The 18,674-nt window shown below is 36.9% G+C and overlaps 1 protein-coding gene across 1 annotated transcript in view; it reads right to left on the bottom strand.

Annotated features, from left to right (window-relative positions):
- Window positions 1-5,686: 5,686 nt before the first annotated feature.
- The window catches only part of nr3c2 (nuclear receptor subfamily 3, group C, member 2), a 101,855-nt gene continuing 88,867 nt past the window's right edge, over window positions 5,687-18,674 (bottom strand). The window contains exons 8-9 of the mRNA XM_088006271.1: window positions 14,473-14,630; window positions 5,687-12,180 (exon numbers count right to left, since the gene is read on the bottom strand). Of these exons, the coding sequence (XP_087862397.1) occupies window positions 12,025-12,180; window positions 14,473-14,630 (314 nt within the window). The 3' untranslated portion in view covers window positions 5,687-12,024. The remainder of the gene's footprint in view (window positions 12,181-14,472; window positions 14,631-18,674) is intronic.

Here is an 18,674-nt window from a genome sequence, read left to right as displayed (position 1 = left end):
CCAAAGTACTTTTTTCGGATGAAAGCAAACTTTGCATGTCATTCGGAAATCAAAGTGCCAGACTCTGGAGGAAGACTGGGGAGAAGGAAATGCCAAAATGCCAGAAGTCCAGTGTCAAGTACCCACAGTCAGTGATGGTCTGGGTGCCATGTCAGCTGCTGGTGTTGGTCCACTGGGTTTTATCAAGGGCAGGATCAATGCAGCAGCTATCAGAAGATTTTGGAGCACTTCATGCTTCCATCTGCTGAAAAGTTTTATGGAGATGAAAATTTAATTTGGTCTGGAATCGGCCCTTCTCCACAATCTTCCTCAGGGTCCGGTCACCTCTTCTCGTTGTGTAGCGTTTTCTGCCACACTTTTTCCTTCCTACTGACTTCCCACTGAGGTGCCTTGATATAACACTCTGCAAACAGCCGATTTGTTCAGAAATTTCTTTCTGTTTCTCACCCTCTTGCTTGAGGATGTCAGTGATGGCCTTCTGGACAGCAGTCAGGTCAGCAATCTGACCCATGATTGCGGTTTTGAGTAACGAACCAGGCTGGGAGTTTTTAAAGGCCTCAGGAATCTTTTTCAGGTGTTTAGAGTTACTTTGTTGATTCAGATGATTATTTTTATTGCTCGTTCAGAGAACCTTTTCATAATATTCTAATTTTTTGAGACAGGGATTTTGGGTTTTCATGAGCTGTTTGCCAAAATCATCAAAATTAAAACAATAAAAGACCTGAAATATTTCAGTTGGTGTGCAATGAATCTAAAATATATGACAATTTAATTTTTATCATGACATTATGGAAAATAATGAACTTTATCACAATATTCTAATTTTATGACCAGCACCTGTATCTTTAGAAATGCATATTTCTCACAGAAAAAAAATCATCTAAATATGCAGACATGTTTTCATAATACACTTCCTTTTCCCTGCATATTCAGTCTTCAGCTCTTTACTCTTCATGACTGTGAGGGAAACCTGTATATACTTTGTGTTGATTAGATGTTGGTGTGTTTGCGTGAAACTCTCCAGAGTCTTCTTCATCTCTCGCTTCCTGGTTCTGGCCGCGTTCCAGCTGTCCTCTGCTTCCCGTGATGCAGTGTCCTTCAGCCTTAAAACACACTGTGACTCAGCTTGGATCAAAGATTCGGAGCCGTTTACCTGCTACTGTGAGAAAATGACGCAACTGGACAATATGTCTGAATTTCTCCAAATGCAACTGCAGAGCTAACGCTAACCTAATACTTTCTGGTGTCTCCGTGCGTTTCCTTCAGGGAGCAAAGCTCAAATATAATCATAGTAAGACTTGATGTATTATTGAGGATGAAAACTCAGTGGGAATTCACAGAAAAGTGAATTTCATACATAAAGGAGAGAGTGTAGAGAGGAGGGAAGGAAAAAAAAAGCCTCGGCTCAGAAAGTGGGCCACAGAAGCTGCCATGTGCGCGGGTGCAGCCGTGAAATCAGCCTGATCCAATAGATTCTGTTTATCTGGCACAACTACAAGTGAAAGCAATTGGAAATCTGGGGGAGATTTGGAGAAGGCTGTGATTCAGAGAGAGGGGGGGCGAATGAGCAAAAAAGTAATACTGTCTGCTCTCCAGTCTGGCAAAGCAGGCGTTTGTTCAGATCAGACCTTAACAAGGTTAATGGTGATATTTCTCCACAGGTTCATTTTTACTGTAAAAGTCTCCTGCCTTTCTTTCCTTCCCTCTTTGTTCCTCTCAGTCCAGCTCCTTTAAGCTGCCGTACCTGCTGCTGCTCCTCATCACATCCTTTCTGTGCCACCAAAGTTCGCTATTTTCCTCCAGGCACTAAATGCAGCTGTTTAGAATCTACATAAAGCAGCGTTTTTTATATTCTTAGTACAGTTAAATTGCATTCAACGACTTTCATCTTCAAAAATCAGTCAGCCTCATAACACCTTAAAAACGTATTCAAAGAAGTGAATACCTCCTTTTGAGTGAACAATCAATTTCACATGTTAAAAGCAAAAAGATTTTTCTACATTTCATACTTGGAATAAAGGCAAAGATGACACAATGAAAGATTAGCAAATACTGATGTCTAAAATGAAGAATCAAATATATTATTAATGAAACAATATGTGTTCACACCTGAATAACCAAGGAGTCAACACACTTATTATCATAAGGGGATTTATTTTGCATAGAAAACAAATGTTCATTTTCCCCATATTTGATTACCTGCTAATAGCAAAAATCTTTATAAAACTTTTATACCTCCATATTGTAATAGTTCTAACACCAACACTGGACATACACTGGAAACCATCTTAGCATGGAAGTTCACAGTTGGGGTTCAGTCAATCAGCATTAAGGAAATTTAATGTCACTCCTGGATTGGCTGCTTTGCAAACACAAACCAACAGTTAATTCAAATTCCATGCTGCATTTTCTTCAAAATATCTTATGTATTCTGACAAAAAATAATAAATGAATGGACTGAGGTCCAGTGTATCAGGAGCACATCAAAAACATAAAGAAAAAGTTAAGTAAAAGTTTATTTATGTATTTTTTACAGATAAAAAATCACAGTGTTTCTCAGTGACTATAAACATTAAAACAATGAGTAATGAGTAAATTAAATTAAGCAAATAATTAAAAATATATCAGTATTGATTAAGAAATCTTTGATTTATTTATATTTTTTTTCTGATCCATCTGCAGTTGTTTTCTTTCCTAAATGATTTGAAACATTTAGGTGTGGCAAAAATGCAAAAATAGAGCTAACTTATCCTTAAAGGGAGAAACGTGGCTGAGTTAAGACTACATTCACATTCAGGCCTTGCACACACAGAGCCGAGTCTTTCTAAAAACAAAAATCTCCACCACATCATGTAAAAAAACACTATCATGCACGATATCGGTTTCAGAAAAGATATCCTCATCACTGAGTGTTGATTTAAACATGCCAAACCTGTAGGGGGCAGTATAACCCAAAGCTAAAACCGATTCTAGTCAACGGAGTATATGCCACGGACTTCCGTTTTAGCACTTCCGCATTTTTTTTGCCACATAGAATGGTTCCGGTGCGCAGGCAACAGTATGTTAATAGTGGCTCCTCAGTCGCTGCAGGACTATTAATGATGCCTATAGAATTATTCAGACGTCCTGAAACGCTCCAACAACAACAAAGGATTTTAGCTGGATGTGTCAAACTTCACAATAACTTTGAAGATGAGTTAATAAATCGTTTGTATTCACCATAATGCCTCATATGTCTGACATAGCTAACAGGGACAAGCTTACGAAGGTGCTATGTAAACATTAAGTGTTTTGATTATCTGTGCAGTGTGCAATCTACATATCTTTGCTTTATAGATAGATATAGATATATATCTATATAGACATATATAGATCTGACTATAATGTGCCCAAGCTATCAGTTGAAGCTGAAGTTAGCTTCCGAATGTAGCATCTAATTCAGAAAATAGCTAAAGGGCAATTACTCTTAATTTTTCACTATCTTGAGGTTTTTTAATGTGTTGTACTGTAAAACAACACCTAGACATTTCAAACCTAAGTAGATTATTCAGTACTAACAGCAGAATAAATAAAATATTTGTGAAACCTTCTAATTGATTTGTGAAATCTGTAAAATGTCAATAATATATTCCAGAACGCATTAGATCTGAATTATTAAATTGGCATTATTTATCATTTTAGCTTTCCGTTTTCTTTCTTTTTTTTATCTTTATTATAGTTGGAGTTGGACAGGAGTTCTGTTTGATGGCTTCCTGGAGGGAGATTGGCTGAGCTAATGTTGCCAACAACTTTTCTCCTGCTATCAACTTTTTTGCTTTTCTTTATATAGAAAGTATTTCTATCAGTTACTCTTTTTCTGTTTTGTATACATTATTTGCTCTATTTTTTTTTTTTTTACCTTAATGCTTCCCTGGTCAGGTGAGGTGGAAATGTACATCCTGTTGATTACTGACAAATGTCAGAACCACATGGACTGAGCTGGTTACGTCAGATCAATCTGAATCTTTATTTCTCATTAAAACGACTTCTTGTAATTTTAAGACATTGTTATAAAATTGCATCTTTATTCTGCTGTAACGATGACTGCATTCTTGCAATTTAAAATTCTTGTAGCCTGACCTTAATGCTCCCTTATACAACTCACAGAACAGATGGTTGAAATAAAGGCACTTTTTGAAAATACTTTCTGTGATTTTAGTTTAGAAATTGAGGATGGGAGAAATCGATTAAAATCAAATTTGGTATGAAAAAAAATCTTGTAAGTCATATCATCCAGCCTTATTCAGTATATTAAATTATATGACTAACTACATATTACTTAATATTCTCATTTCTTTGCTGGTATTACCAAAAAGTGTTGCATTTTAATATCTCACTTGAATTCCTGATTTACATGCAAATACTTGATATAACATAAACACTGAGAAATGGGGACAAAAAAGTTTGTGAAATGTAGAGTATTACAAATGAAATTCAATTTAATTGTAGGTACAAACAGGATAGCAAAATGAACAGTGAATATATAATATACTTCCTAGCAGCTAATTAGACATCAGACTTGTTTGCCTTTACTGGTGTTGAAAACTCGTCACTCTGGAGGAGAGGAAGATTGTTGTACCAGCAGCTCACAGATATTTTAAGTTTTGCGTCTTTTTCATGGTACAGATCTTGCAGCTTTGGCTAAAAACAATAGGAGCAAGCAGGACCCGGAACCAATCTATGTGGCATAAATTCAAATGGAAATATGTCACCACCTCTCGTGGCATATACCCCATTAGATTGCTTCAAAACAACTACGACTTCTTGTTAGGAATTAAACATGGTGCTAGGAGGTTCGTTTGTGTGTACAGACACATAGCAGCTTGAACTACGTGTAAGTACCATATTACCATATTAGCATATGAAGTTAGTAAAACACAACACTTCTGTCGATTGGGAGTCATGTCAAAGCAAGTATGTGGATATATTGGCGCATTGTTGGTCACAGACTTTAATGCACGGGACCCTAAATCCCAATTTACCCATATTTTCTCAAATCTCCACTTTTGTCAGGGTTTCTATAATCGTTTGAAAGGCCAAAACGCATAAAAATGTATTTGTTTTCTTAGATATCTACATGTGACATCAGAGTTTGAATAAGGAAAATCATATTTTTATAAGAACATACATTGACAGACAATGAGCAAAAACCTTTTGAGAAAACAACCAAGTTAAAATCATCTTCATGCTTTTTCACCTGCATAGCTAAGGATTTACTTTGACTTGAACAACAACCTAAGATTTGTGGTCAGTGAAAGCTCATCAGTCATATTCAATAAATATGTTTGTATGAGGCTCATTTGTTAGATGTTTTGAAAATAACAACCTTTAAAGAAATTAAAAATACTTTTTATTAAGCCCAAACTTCAGTATTTTTTTTTGTTTTTTATTGGTCTGATGTAATACTCTAATCCCAAATGTCATGTTTTCATGAGCTGTAAGCAGAAAATCACAATTAACAGAAATAAAGGCTTTACATTGAATTAATTAAATCATGTAATGTGCTTTGCTGAGTTAATTAGATTACTGAAATAAGTGAACTTTTCAAATGTTTTCTTATTTATTGAATATGACCGTTGGGTAGTCTGTAGGTTTCTGTTTTCTAAAATAAACTACACAACACAAATAATCAGATCACATCAATCAGTCAGTGTAATGGTTTTATTAGAATCTTGCAATATTTCTGCAAACACAAGTATGGCAATATCTGCATTAAGATATACAGTAGTATCTGGTTTCAAAAAATGCTGAAGGAGGTTTGGTGAAGGAGGTTCACTGTATGTTTGCTAAGAAAACTTGTACTGAGTAAAAAGGTATTTTTGGATCTGGAAAAAAGCATTTCTGTATATTTTTATATATATATTTATATATTTATTAATAAATAATGCACTGCCATGGCCGTGGAGATATGGCTTAGACTGTCTACACCCGATTCACATCTCTGAAAAACGGCAATGACATGACTCCATACACACAATGACGCAATAGTGTCAGGAACAGCAGTTAGACTAATCGTGAGACAAACAAGCCAAAAAAGGAGTGAATTTAGAAGAGGACTGTTCAGAAGACAATGCAGCTCCCTGGAGTTTTGGGAAAGTTTTATAGCTGGCAGTAGGTAATGACTGATGACCAAAAAATAAACTGTACATTAATCAGCTTCCCTCTCTTGGAACTAGTTTGACAGTTGTGAATATTCTTGTTTACTTTTTGCTGGAAGTTGGATGAGAGTGTCAATACAGCTCAAAGGTCCGTCTGCTGACAGAGAATTGCACTTACTTGCAGAAGATTTTCTTTTCTCTCACTTTGTTAAAGTGACAGTTGGAAATATTGAATTACGAACAATGCAACTTGAGCACAGACAGATTTATATGCTCACTTATTTCCAACACTTCCCATGTTCCCGGTTCAATTCTTTGCTGTCACACTTTAATCCCCCCACTGCTTGTAGCTCATATTTTGGCAGAAAAAAATTTAAAGAAATAGTTTGGGAAAAATCTGAAGTGTGGATTTTGTGGATTTGTCATTAGTCAGTGTGTTACCTGCTGAAAGCTTTCAGAACGATCTCAGTTTGGGGAAACAGAAGTTCCCATGAAAGAGTCCTGCTAATGGCTAGTCCAGACTGAATTTCTCCTCCAGTCTTTGTGCTTTAAAATGGTTGTTTACTCTGAGATGTTCAAGTATTTGTATTGAACCACAACTGTCTAGTTTTCACAGTTTGGGGTAAACAAATTTAGAAAACAGTCAGGAGCAATCAAAACTTTTTACCTGTTATTCAATTACATAGTTTGACATCTCAGCATCCATGTTTGATGCAAAACATATAAATGAAATGATTTCTAAAGTACTCTACAAGCAATGCAAGAATATCTGGGAATTATGTCACACAGGAACTTGTGATTCTGTGTTTTACCCAGCAGAGTGAAATGGTTTGAAGTTATGTTTGCCATGCTTTGCAGCTTCAAATAAATGTGGCTGAATAAAAGCCAGATATAAAAATGAATCGCTTCACATTATTGTATTTGACATTTTAATGGTTGTTTTATAATTTTGCTTTGCATTGTATTTTTAAATTTCAATGAAATTATGGCAAAATTAATTTTACTGTATTCATATAAACAGGAACAATATTTGGTTCAAATTGGATGACATCTTCTTTAAGTGTTTTGTAAAGTTAGACACTTCCTGCCTGTGTTTAAAAGAACTGGTTATGTTCAAATCTCATTTTGTGAAGCATCCATCACTCAGTCAGTAAAAAGTTGTTTCTTGAAAACATTACATGGTCATTTGAAATCTATATGTTCCTTAAAAAATGCTTTTCAATCCACTTTCAGATTGTCTTTACTTAAGAAATTAGCTTAGGTTTCTCCCAACAAAGATTATTCAGATTACTTTCTGCTGCAGGTAGATACTAACTATAACTCCACAGAACACCACATAAAAAAAATCAGTTTTCCCTTTCACGGTTTCAAGTAGCCTAATTTACAGTGTGAAGATAGTTTTGTGAACACAATGGTACCAAACATAAAATTTATTTTATAACTGGAAACATTCATATAATAGTTGTTTTTTACTCAGAGCTCATAATGAGACATCCAGTCTCGCTTATAGAGGTTGCAGAAGATTCAACATCCTGGATCTACCTTCCTTTAACATGTCCCAGTTCCAACAGTATGTGACTCCTTGGTTTTTATTATTATAGTGCTTGTCAACTTTGTCACCATGGTTACGATATCACCTCAACAGGAAAGAGGATCCCTTTCTTAATACAGCTTGTTACAAAATTTTTAAAAAAGTGCTTTTGATTTTTTTTTTTATTTGTTTAAGGAAACAATAATGAAGAAAATAAAAAAAAAGCAAAATAAAAAATGTCCTCAGTGAGTAGATAATAAATGTACTCTCTCTAACATTCAGGTAGTATGCTCCATAAGTCTCTCACAATATATGATACATTCATTTCACTGTGCCAACCCTTACTCTGCGAGCCAACAAACAGAACATGGCAAGTGGGAAACATATTTTTTTTCAACTGTTTAACAAGATGGTTAAAGTAGAAATGTTTTATACTACACTCAACATAAAGACTTGCCTTATTATTTACAATATATACTGTAAAACTGTAAATCAGGTGAGATAAAAAGGCACAAGTTTCCCTTTTTTTAAGTACATGTAAACATCTCATCAAAAAGCATGCAATAACATTTTGTTTTACAAAAAGGATATCATTTTTAGACAAAGTACTTAAATATTGTTTTCCTGCAAAATATAATTCTCTCAAAAATACTTTCCCATTCATTCTATGAACTGTTAGACATTTTTTATTCTTTAAAAAGGACAACAAAAAGGGGAAAAATAAAGAATTAAATGAAGCCTTTCTGGAAAGGTGCTGAAAATTATTGCAGTGGAGAAAAAAAAACATTGAAATAATATTTCTGTAGAGTATAATGAAAGAGGAGAAGTTGGCCCCACGTTCTTACCCAGTATATTTTTTCTCATAATTTATGGAGAAAAAAATCCATCAGGATGACAAAATTTGACACATCCACTTCTGATCTCCCAATTTGACAATAATAAGAAATAAAATACACAACCCTCTCCCTTTTCTGATCCCCGTCATTAAAACTATATTTACTACACCTCCAAAGACAAACTAATTCTGGCTTCTGTTTGCATGAAAATGAACTTCAACTCAGAAGAGAGCGAAAAGTCTGGTGGAACGGTTCCAGAGCCGACCCAAGATTATATGGGGCCAGAAGCAGAATTTAATTTGGGGCCCCAAATTAATTTGTCTGACATCTTCATTTGGTTAGGCAGCCAGGATCCTGCATTAAGTGAAGGTTCATCGTTATTTATTTATTTACAGCTACAGTGTTGATGAAAGGGGATTCTCACACAGACACCAGCAGGAGAAATGACTGAACTATGGTGACTTCAGTCATACTCTTCAAAAGTATCAAAGTTTGTTATTTTGATATAACATATTCATATGTCAAATTAAATTAGAATTATTTTTTTTAGTTTAAGTAGAGATGCACCCATCAGACTTTTGTGGCCAATTTCATATTTTTGTGAAGCTCTGACCCTCCAGATACAATTTTAGTTGATTTTAATTTCTCTTGGATAAATTTAATCAGCACTCATTCATTATTTACCTTAAGAGCAAAAGAACCACCTCAGTAGTTGAGAGGGGAGTTGCCCTAAAACTGATTTTTAAGATACAGATTTAATTTTAGCCTAACTGTATGATTATCAGTTTGCTTTGTAACAACAGCTTCCATGTGTATTCGATAAAATGTGGACTTTTTCAAAAGCCAACATTTCCAAAACACACCATGTTCCATGATAGAGGCTGAAAGCTACAAAGGATAATAAATCAGAGCAACTTGGCTACAACAGTCAGTCTTTCTGTTATCTGTTTAAATTACTCATTTAAATTAGAATTATGCCTAACATTATTGACATTCATACCTTTAAAGTGAAACATTTCAATGATACCTATATTTTTTCTAACTGAAGCATAAGAAACATTTTGAAGTGGCCCAGCCAAAGTACAAACATGAATCTGATAGAGGAGGGAGCTAGATTAGGGTGATGGCAAAGCTGCCTTCCAACCTCAAAAGACATGGAGCATCAAAAAGAAAGATTTTTTTTTAAGTATACTCATTTGACAATGTTTCTAGTCTTTTGAGAGATACCCATATAATTTCCAAACATTTAAAATGCCCGTTGTGCTTCTTTAGACTACTACAATTTACTAATGTTGAGTTTTCTTCCCTCAGTACAAACTTCCACACCAAAGGGTGTTGTAGCTAGCGCAGCCCAGAAGGTTTGGGCACAGCATGTTTGCTGACCCAAAAATGATCTGTTGTTTTAGTTTCCTGATTATGTCCTGTCAAGTTAAAACTCAGCTGATGGTCGGTGCATCCTGTTAGTGAATTCAGTCGCTGATATTGGGGGCTGCTTAGTTTGCTTAAGCCTTGGGCCGGCTTTGAGAGGTGCTGGTGCTCTAATGTAGCACACCAGCACCAGGCTAGGTGGCTAATATTATGCTGTCTGACTTTAGGCTGGGTGACCATGCAGAAATTCCTCCCTCTGTTATCAGAGTCGCTTAAAGAAACAAACAATCCCTGCTAGCTGCGCTAATGCCTCATTTCACATTGTTCCTCCTCTGTGCAAATCTAAATGTGGAAACAGGATGTGGCTAAAATCTATGACATGTGCATAATAACCCACACTGAAAGAGCAGATAAACTATTCACATGCTTTCCGAGAGAGAGATAAAAAAAAAAAAAACTGCACACAAACTTCATACACACATGTAAATACACACTTACAGGGCACAATAACTGGATAAGAATCACGCCTCCCCACACACTTGTTATCTTCTCTGTCGCTTTTCAGTAGCATCATTGTAGTTTTTCACAACCGTCCAGAAACCAGTGGGGTGTGAGACTATTAAATGGTCCAGAAGACCGTAGTGAAAGTAATACAACTTGGCCCAAATATAGGAGGAAAAAAAGAGGAATCTACATTGAGAAAACTGACCATTTCAGCAGAATAATCTGTTCTTCATCAACACGTACCTTAAAACATCTTCTGTACATCAACTGAGGAGAACGGTGTTAATACCTGTACAAACTCGCTCGGTATTGATGTGTTAGCTGTAAGCAGAGTAATGCTCCACGTTGGATACTATAAACTTTACAGAGTATGTGTGTTCAGACTTTGAGTCCATATATATTTTAGTGTCTGGGCTGTCTATTTGTTACTGTACATGTTACGTCTTGCCTCGCTTTGTAGAAATGAAGCACCTTAATGTAAAATGACTGGCTTGTCAAAAAAAACGAATCCTTCTATAAAATGCTTTTTATTGTCTCTGGGAAGAGTAGATAAGTGTTGGTTCACAAAGGGCTGGTTTAGCTTCATTGCGGGTAAAAACAGACATTTGGACAGCTGCTCTGGAGATAACACAAATGACAGCTATTACTATAGATTCACCTCAGTCAAATCCATTATCAGTCGACTCTTACTGAAATTGTTTCTGTAAATGCATTATTTCATCCTGCAACATTTTTTAAACTTTTTTTTTATTTTTTTGCAGAAAAGGTAAAGTGTTGCATCAATATATAACACAATGTCTCTGAAATAGTCACGGGAGTTTCATGTGCAAGCTTTCTTCACACTTGAGAGATATATTCATTTCAAAACAGCTCAAGCTTTGGACTTTTGCATAAGAGTCTTGATTGTTTCACTACACGTATTTAAACTTGTGTGTGTGTGTCGATGTCATTAATGGCCGTCACGATGCAGACTTGTGAACCGAACTTGGACTTGTTAGATTTGATGTCGTCGTTTAGCTTATGATGATACCTGTATAGCCCTTGGGTTACCTTCACAGAGACCTGCAGCCTCCACATGAAGTCCTTTGCTGCTACACGCAAAGCTAATTTACTAGTCTAAGCAGGATATTTCCAAGTGTGATTATTCTTTTTAAGACTGCATAAGCTAGATTTAATTGCAATAAAAAAAAAATCAGTGGATTTGTAAGGGAATCTCAATATAGTGCAGGTGGAGGGCATTTACGGGAAGGCATGTAAGTGTGTTAATTTTCCATCTACTCCTGTGTGAATATATTCTAGGTGATTTATGGCTTTATCTCCACAGAATACTGTTTTCATCTTTGGGGCAGGGTTGCATGGGTGTACATCAGGATGTTTTCGTCAGGTTTGTCAAAAGTCAATCTTGTCGTGTCGTGCTCGATGTCTCAAACTATTCACAGCTCTAAGATGCTTATGGTGACTGCAGGGTCAAATCCTTCTCCTCACCACTCCGCTCGACAGCGATCCGAGGCGAGGACGCCGCCTCAGGGGCGGCAGGGTGAGGGGCCGACACATCAGGCCTTTCTAGCACATGTTCCCTTCCCTGAACCTCGTTTTCCTCTTTCTTTCCCGGTTCTTAATGCCACTCCTGTTCCGGCTTTGCAGCGAGTCACTTCTTGTGGAAGTAGATAGTGTGAGTAAGGCCTGACTCCACCTTTGGTATCTGGTCACTGATGATCTCAACCAACATTTCGGGGAACTCCACCTTCAGGGCCTGCGACTCACGAAAGGTGTAGAAGCAGAAGTCCAGCAAGTTCCCAACGAGCTGCACATCACAAACACACAACTTAATGAAAACAGATCCCACTTTCATAAACTGGCCTTGCAAAGATCTTATTACTGCTTAGACTTTTTTTTACATTTCACAACCAAAAAGTTTGTTATAAAATTAACACAAATGCAGAGAATTATGTACATTTTTCAAATCTCTTATAAAAATGAAAATGTGTGGCGTGCATTGCTATGATTATGAGAATAAAGTTATATTACAAAAATAAAGTTTTATGATAACAAAGTCAAAATAACACAATAATAGGAATATACAGTCATATCACCAAAACACAGTTTGAATATTAAGAGAGTGAAGTTTTAATTTTCTGAGATCTTCTACATGAAAAATGATTAAAAATATAAATGACGAATGTTTGTAAAGTTTTGCTTTGGAATCAGTTTTACCAGTTAGGAAATAGATATAAGCATTAAATTACTGTTACCATCATGATTTTAAATGGTTGAGCATACATCGAACAGACAACAAGATGGACTTGCCAAGTACGTAATTCTATTTTTCACCTTAAAACTATTTTATTCTTATACTTTTATGCTTTTCTTCTGACAAAATCCTATCTTTATTTTGCTAATAGTATGAGTTTATTCTCATGATATTATGATTTCACTCTTGAAATGTAAAGACAATTCTCTTAATCTGGTCCTGACACCCCTCTGTCCTCTAACATCCCTAAATCAAATGCAGAACAACTGATTGTCTTTAGGATTTAAAACTCTGCCTGTGTGTAATTTCACCTCAGCATGAATCCAGCTGTTCTGCGTTAGAGAGCATTAGTAAACAAACAGCAGCATGAGGGCAAGTAACACAGCGGGCAGGTCAGGAGGAAAGTTGTGTAGAAGTTTAAAGCAGAGTTAGGTTATAAAACAATATCCAAACTTTGAACATCTCACAGAAACTGAGAGACAGAAACTCAGACTACACATCATATACACTGCAAAAACACAAAATCTTTCCACATAGTTTTGTCAAGTTTCCACTGCAAATATTTTAGTACACTTGAAATAAGACAAAGTTAACTTACAAGTTACTTTAGCAATAAGTAGGAGATTGCCTCAAGTCAATAATTTTTTATATTAATTTAAAAAAAAGTTCTAGTCCCACTTGGTGAATTATCTCACTTAAGCAAATTGTCTCATGTTAAAAGTGAAATAATCTACCAAAGGAACTGATACTTTTTCAACAATATTAAGAAATTACTGACTTAAAACAAGCTCCTATATCTTGCTGAAAAGTTACTTGCAAGTTAGTTTTGTTGTATTTTATGCGCAATAAGATATATAAGTAGAGACTACCCCAAAAATACTTGGTGAGATTCTATGATTTTACAGTGTACAGTCCTTACAGTGAAACATGGAGGTGGCAGTATCATGCCATGGGCATGGTTTTGACCTTTCAGCAGGACAATGATTCTGAATTAGATGTGCAAGGCAGGTAGGGATGGGACTTCCAGCTGTAGTTACAGCAAAATCTGGTTTTCCTAAATGTTGACTCAGTTTGGCTAAAGGAAAAAGTCAGATGTTTTCTTTTGTTAAAAGAAAGGAAATTATAGTTTATGGATTGTTTCTTGATTCCTCGTTTATGCACTATCTTGTTTTTGTCCGTCACATAAAGTCCCAGTAAGTTGACAAAATGGGGGAAATTTAAATGGTCTGAACACTGTTGCAGGACAGCTTCTTGTCTTCATCTGAAAACAGGAACATTTTATTACATTTCTCTCCGTTCAGGTTAAATTTCCTTTATTGCTCTATTGTGCTGACCACTTGGGGGCAGCATGTTTTGTTTTTTTTTCTCTCTCTACCCAGCTCTCCCTGAGAGAAAGGTCATTCTGTCAGCACAAACCCCAATTACTTAATCATAAGGCTGAATTAATTCTGGTCAGTTATCTTTATGACTTCCCGCTTGCTGATCTTCACCTCCAGGCTTTGCTTTTGCACCAGCCGACCCCGTGCATAGACACAGTGACACCTCAGCGCCCTGATCCAATAAACCGAAAGCCGGTATCGATCCTCCTCTGTTCCGTTCACCAATACAGCGTGGCCACTGCCTCTTCCAAAATAACTCCCCACTCTCCCCTCAGGGATGCAATTATCCTCACTGCAAACCACACAATGCTATTGAACCGCTAACTAAAGCATTAACCAGAATCCACTATGTTGCCATTTTACTCAACTTTTCCTCTAAGAGCAGAAGCCCAAAGTGGCAGCAGTTCAGAAAAGAGGGGCTTTGCAGGGAAGCGTGCGCAGAGTGGACCGGGTCAGGGGAACTTACATCATGCATGGCGTCCAGCAGCTTGGTGAGCTGGAAGAAGCGCTGCCAGGTTTGGCCGGAGTTGTTGGTCGCCTTTCCCACTGAACGTCGCAGCTCCTTGATGTAATTAACCCTCATCTCCTCGAATGCAGCCTGGTTCTTCAGACCCTCTTTGGGAACTGGAATAGAAATATCATTTGGACTTAGCAAAAAAAACAAACAAACAAAAAAAAACACTTTCATACTGTAGCATTCTAATAATAAAAACGTTTTCATCTGTATGTTGTTGTTTGACATGTGTCAGAATTTCTTTTTTATCAAATAGCTAAAATAATTATATTTTTAAAAAATTGTTTGGTCAAAAAAACAGACATTTGATATTTTTACCTGTCACCTCAGGTACAACAAATACTGTCAAAAAAGGGCAGGGCACAGCCAATAATATATTCACTGGAAGCTGATCTCAGCGTGTAAAAAAGAATCCAAGTTGACTGAGGTTCAGTGTGAAGTTTGCAGTCATCCACTGTGTTTTCTCAAGTCTCAGGTCTAAAGGTAACTCTGGAGCACATCATTCCTCCCTCTGCTGTTGAGGTTAATGGGCATTCAGACGTCATTCTCCAGCAGGACTTGGAACCGGCTGCCAGAAGTACCAGTACCTGCTTTAATGACCAACGTATCACTGTGTTTGATTTGCCAGCAAACTGGCCTGACCTAAACCCCATCGAGAGCCCATCTGTGCACAAGATGATAGGAGAAATTAAACCCAACGATGCAGACGAGCTGAACCCGAGCTTCTCCAACATCTCAGTAAATTTTTATTTCTGTTATAAACGGAAACATATTCTTTTTTCAACTGAATCTTCAAAAACACTTGAGTATTATTTTAATCTGTTTCCCTTCATAGAACAGGTTAAAAACTTCACAAATTCAGACATTTAGAGTTTGGAGAGACCCACTGCTTCAACCCTCAGCTCCTGAAGATGTCTTCAAAATACAAAACAAGAAAACATTCACAGTTGAAAATCCAAATTTTAAACAACATGGAGTAAGCTTGATACAGCTTAGAATTGGCTGGCAAGCATTCGCTTAACACGATTTGCAGAAAACGGGCCAAGACATATGCAGCCACCAGTGTGCTCCTTTAATGACGGGATGTGGAACTGCGTAAAGGGTAATTAGAGGTGCTTGGTGAATTAGGCTTCTACTCCCACACACAAGACTGATTTGAGGGGCATTTTCTCTCTGTTGGTGATTTAAGCCATTTTAGCAACTCGCTATAATCACATGCACCATTTCCAGCGGTAATTAGTTCTCCACTTTACGTTTATGAACAAATTCATTCATTGAAAGTTCTCAGAAAACAATTATGTAAATCTAACTGTAAATCTTTTTGAACTTAGGCTCAGTTAGTGAACAAACATCTGCAACCTTCACTCTAAGGTTATTAGCTCAGTGCAAAAAGATTTACTTACATTTAATCAGCTTTAAAACAGGACAAATTCACTGCAAAAACACAGAATTTTACCAAGTTTCTTGGTCTAGCTTCTAGTGTGAATATCTTAGTACTTTTGAAGTAAGAACAGGGCAACTTTTCAGTAAGATATATCAGCTTATTTTAAGTCAATTACTTGATATTGATGAAAAAGTGCTAGATTCACTGGCAGATTATTTTACATTTAAAATATATATTTTGTTTACAGAGACTTCATCATTCACTTGATTTGTTCTTTCTCTTGTTTTGTTAATCTATTATGAATATTTTAAATGTGTTAAATGTTCATAAGAATTAAAAACTTATTGATCTTTCAGAATGTGATCCCCACTTGTAAATTATCTCAAAACAACAATATTATTGTTTATCGCAATAACTTCTGGGGTAATTTATTGTCCAGCAAAATGTGTTATCATGACAGGCCAAGTTGAAATCCTGACTTCTTAATTGGAATGTCGTTAGCTCAGTCTGTTGTCACACCCAGCGTTCCGATTTCCCAGGTAACTGGAACGCAGCATTAGTCCCTGCTGGTCCAACACTGGATTGCCTCATCGGCATGCAGCCAAGTTCTCCGGAGTCCTGCTAATGACCTCATTATTTGATTCAGGTGTTGAAGCAGAGACACATCTGAAAACTGTGGGACACCTGCTCTCGAGGATTGGAGTCTGACACATATTCAGCTTCTCATATGAGACCCACATATGTTCACATGTTGGCTGAAAACTGAAACCGTCCACCAAGACACGACAGGAAGTAAACACAACGCACCGAGACAAACGCTCAAACTGAAACCTACAAACCCGTGGCAGTTGTGTTTTTGCACAGCAGACTGCACTATTCTCAGCTCTAATGGGTTGAAAGAACCGACCCCAACACACACACATCCAGTCACAGACAGTGTTAAATTGGATTATATTCTTCTGTACTTGTACGTATCCCGTGAACATCGGGTGAACTAAAACTGCTTGTAGAAAAAATTACAAAATAACACAACTGAAAGGACGTGTTTGAATTGCAAGTCTCAGAGGATAAAACACTGTAACTGTGAAGATGTGTGCTCTGCTGCCTTCTTCCCTCGCTGTGTTATCCTTTTCACTGTCTCTTTAACACACAGACACCTCCAGGCCTAACGTACATGGAGCTGAGAGCCGATAGAAAAACAGATTGTTCTCCTCCGTGGAGGCTGGGAGTCCTGCGCTACATTTCATGGCTGACATGATGAGAACGTGCTAAAACTGAGGGCCACATTCAGACCTTTTGTTTGTCTCCCACTGACCCAAATGGACCTTGCTTTGAAAATGGCCTGGCCTTCACACGGTTTCTCCACATGTGGTCCAAAAATAGGGCGTTTGTATAATTTAGTATCAAATGGATTTTTGTTTCTGCATTACCCCTTCAACAAGGCTGCAGTTCTTATTTATCAACATTCCTGCAGGTCCAGTGGATTGCTTACTGGTTTCCATAATGGGCATAAAGGCCATTAATTTTGGGTTTTTAATGATTTCTTTCAATAAGCGGTGATCAAAGTTGCAGGGTGTCTTAATGGGACAGGGCCGGGGCCTTTTAACTTTTAGTATGTGATTAGGATTGACTGCCGCTGGTGGTTTCTATCTATCAGAATAAAAAGGATTTGTTTGACAGCACTCATTTGGATTGATCACTCAAAACAATAAAAGCGCAAAAAACCACAGTGTAGATCTAATAAAGAGAATTTTATATTTACACAAGATGGAAAAGCCATCTGAACTACAAGTTAATTGGATGTGATGTTATTTGGCAAAGCTTTATGCTGAACTCCAGAACTGTGCGGCTCATAGTGGCAGCTCTGATTTCTTCTTTGTGTAGACTTTAATGTGTTATTTTTGGTAGAGCCATTGCTTTTTTGGACAATTTTTCCCTTTGGTTTTGGATGCTGTGAGCTGGATGGATTTTTACTCTTATTTTTTTACTCAGACAGTTGTTATGATGCGTAACTGTGGCAACAAAGTGTTTCTTTCTACTATTTTTTTTTTTTTTTTACAACCGGGAGCAGCTAGTTAGCATCTCAAAAGCTCAAATAATACCTGAACTACGACCCCAGAATCCCAGAGGAGTCTAAAAGGACGTTTTGAGGATGCAGAGCACAGAGAGAAGGAGGAAGTTCAAAGAGGAGGAAGTTCTTACATCGATCATGTCCCAAACTCCTACGTCTCTCTGCCTGGCAATCTAACCAGACGACCAGATAGATTTAAAGTGGAGTGGCAAAAGCAAATGAGATGGATTAGCAGTGTTTGCTAATAACCAATGGTGTCATCCAGGACATTTTACTGTGAAATATCGTCTTTTTTCCTGTCATTCAGTCAGCGGCTTCCTGCCCACACCATCACCGTCTGCAAAAACTATTTTAGATACTTTGATGACATGAGTAACAACAACATTTTATTTCCCTTTGGGATAAATATTATTTTCAAATTTAACTGAATCAAACAAAATTTCCTTAGCAGAAAGGATGTTGGTTGGGATGCTGAGAAACACCTGAATGGTTCGCCTCTGGGAAGCCAGTTTTAAATCACTGTGGACCAAATCATTACCAATAAAGAAATTAAGCTGCTCAAAAATTTACACCTTCAAGCACAACTAAAACTATTGTTTTTAGAGGTTAAATCAGCTTCATGTTGCATTATTATTCCACTCAGGAGAAAGAACGGTTCAAACAAACTGTTAAAAGCAATTAATGCAACATTCATGGTGA

This window comes from Poecilia mexicana, unplaced genomic scaffold (assembly GCF_051168715.1).
Source record: "Poecilia mexicana isolate PSO_F unplaced genomic scaffold, ASM5116871v1 scaffold_1, whole genome shotgun sequence".
Taxonomy (NCBI): Eukaryota; Metazoa; Chordata; class Actinopteri; order Cyprinodontiformes; family Poeciliidae; genus Poecilia; species Poecilia mexicana.
The sequence above is the reverse complement of the archived record's forward strand: the minus strand, read 5'-3'. Positions and strand labels throughout refer to the sequence as shown.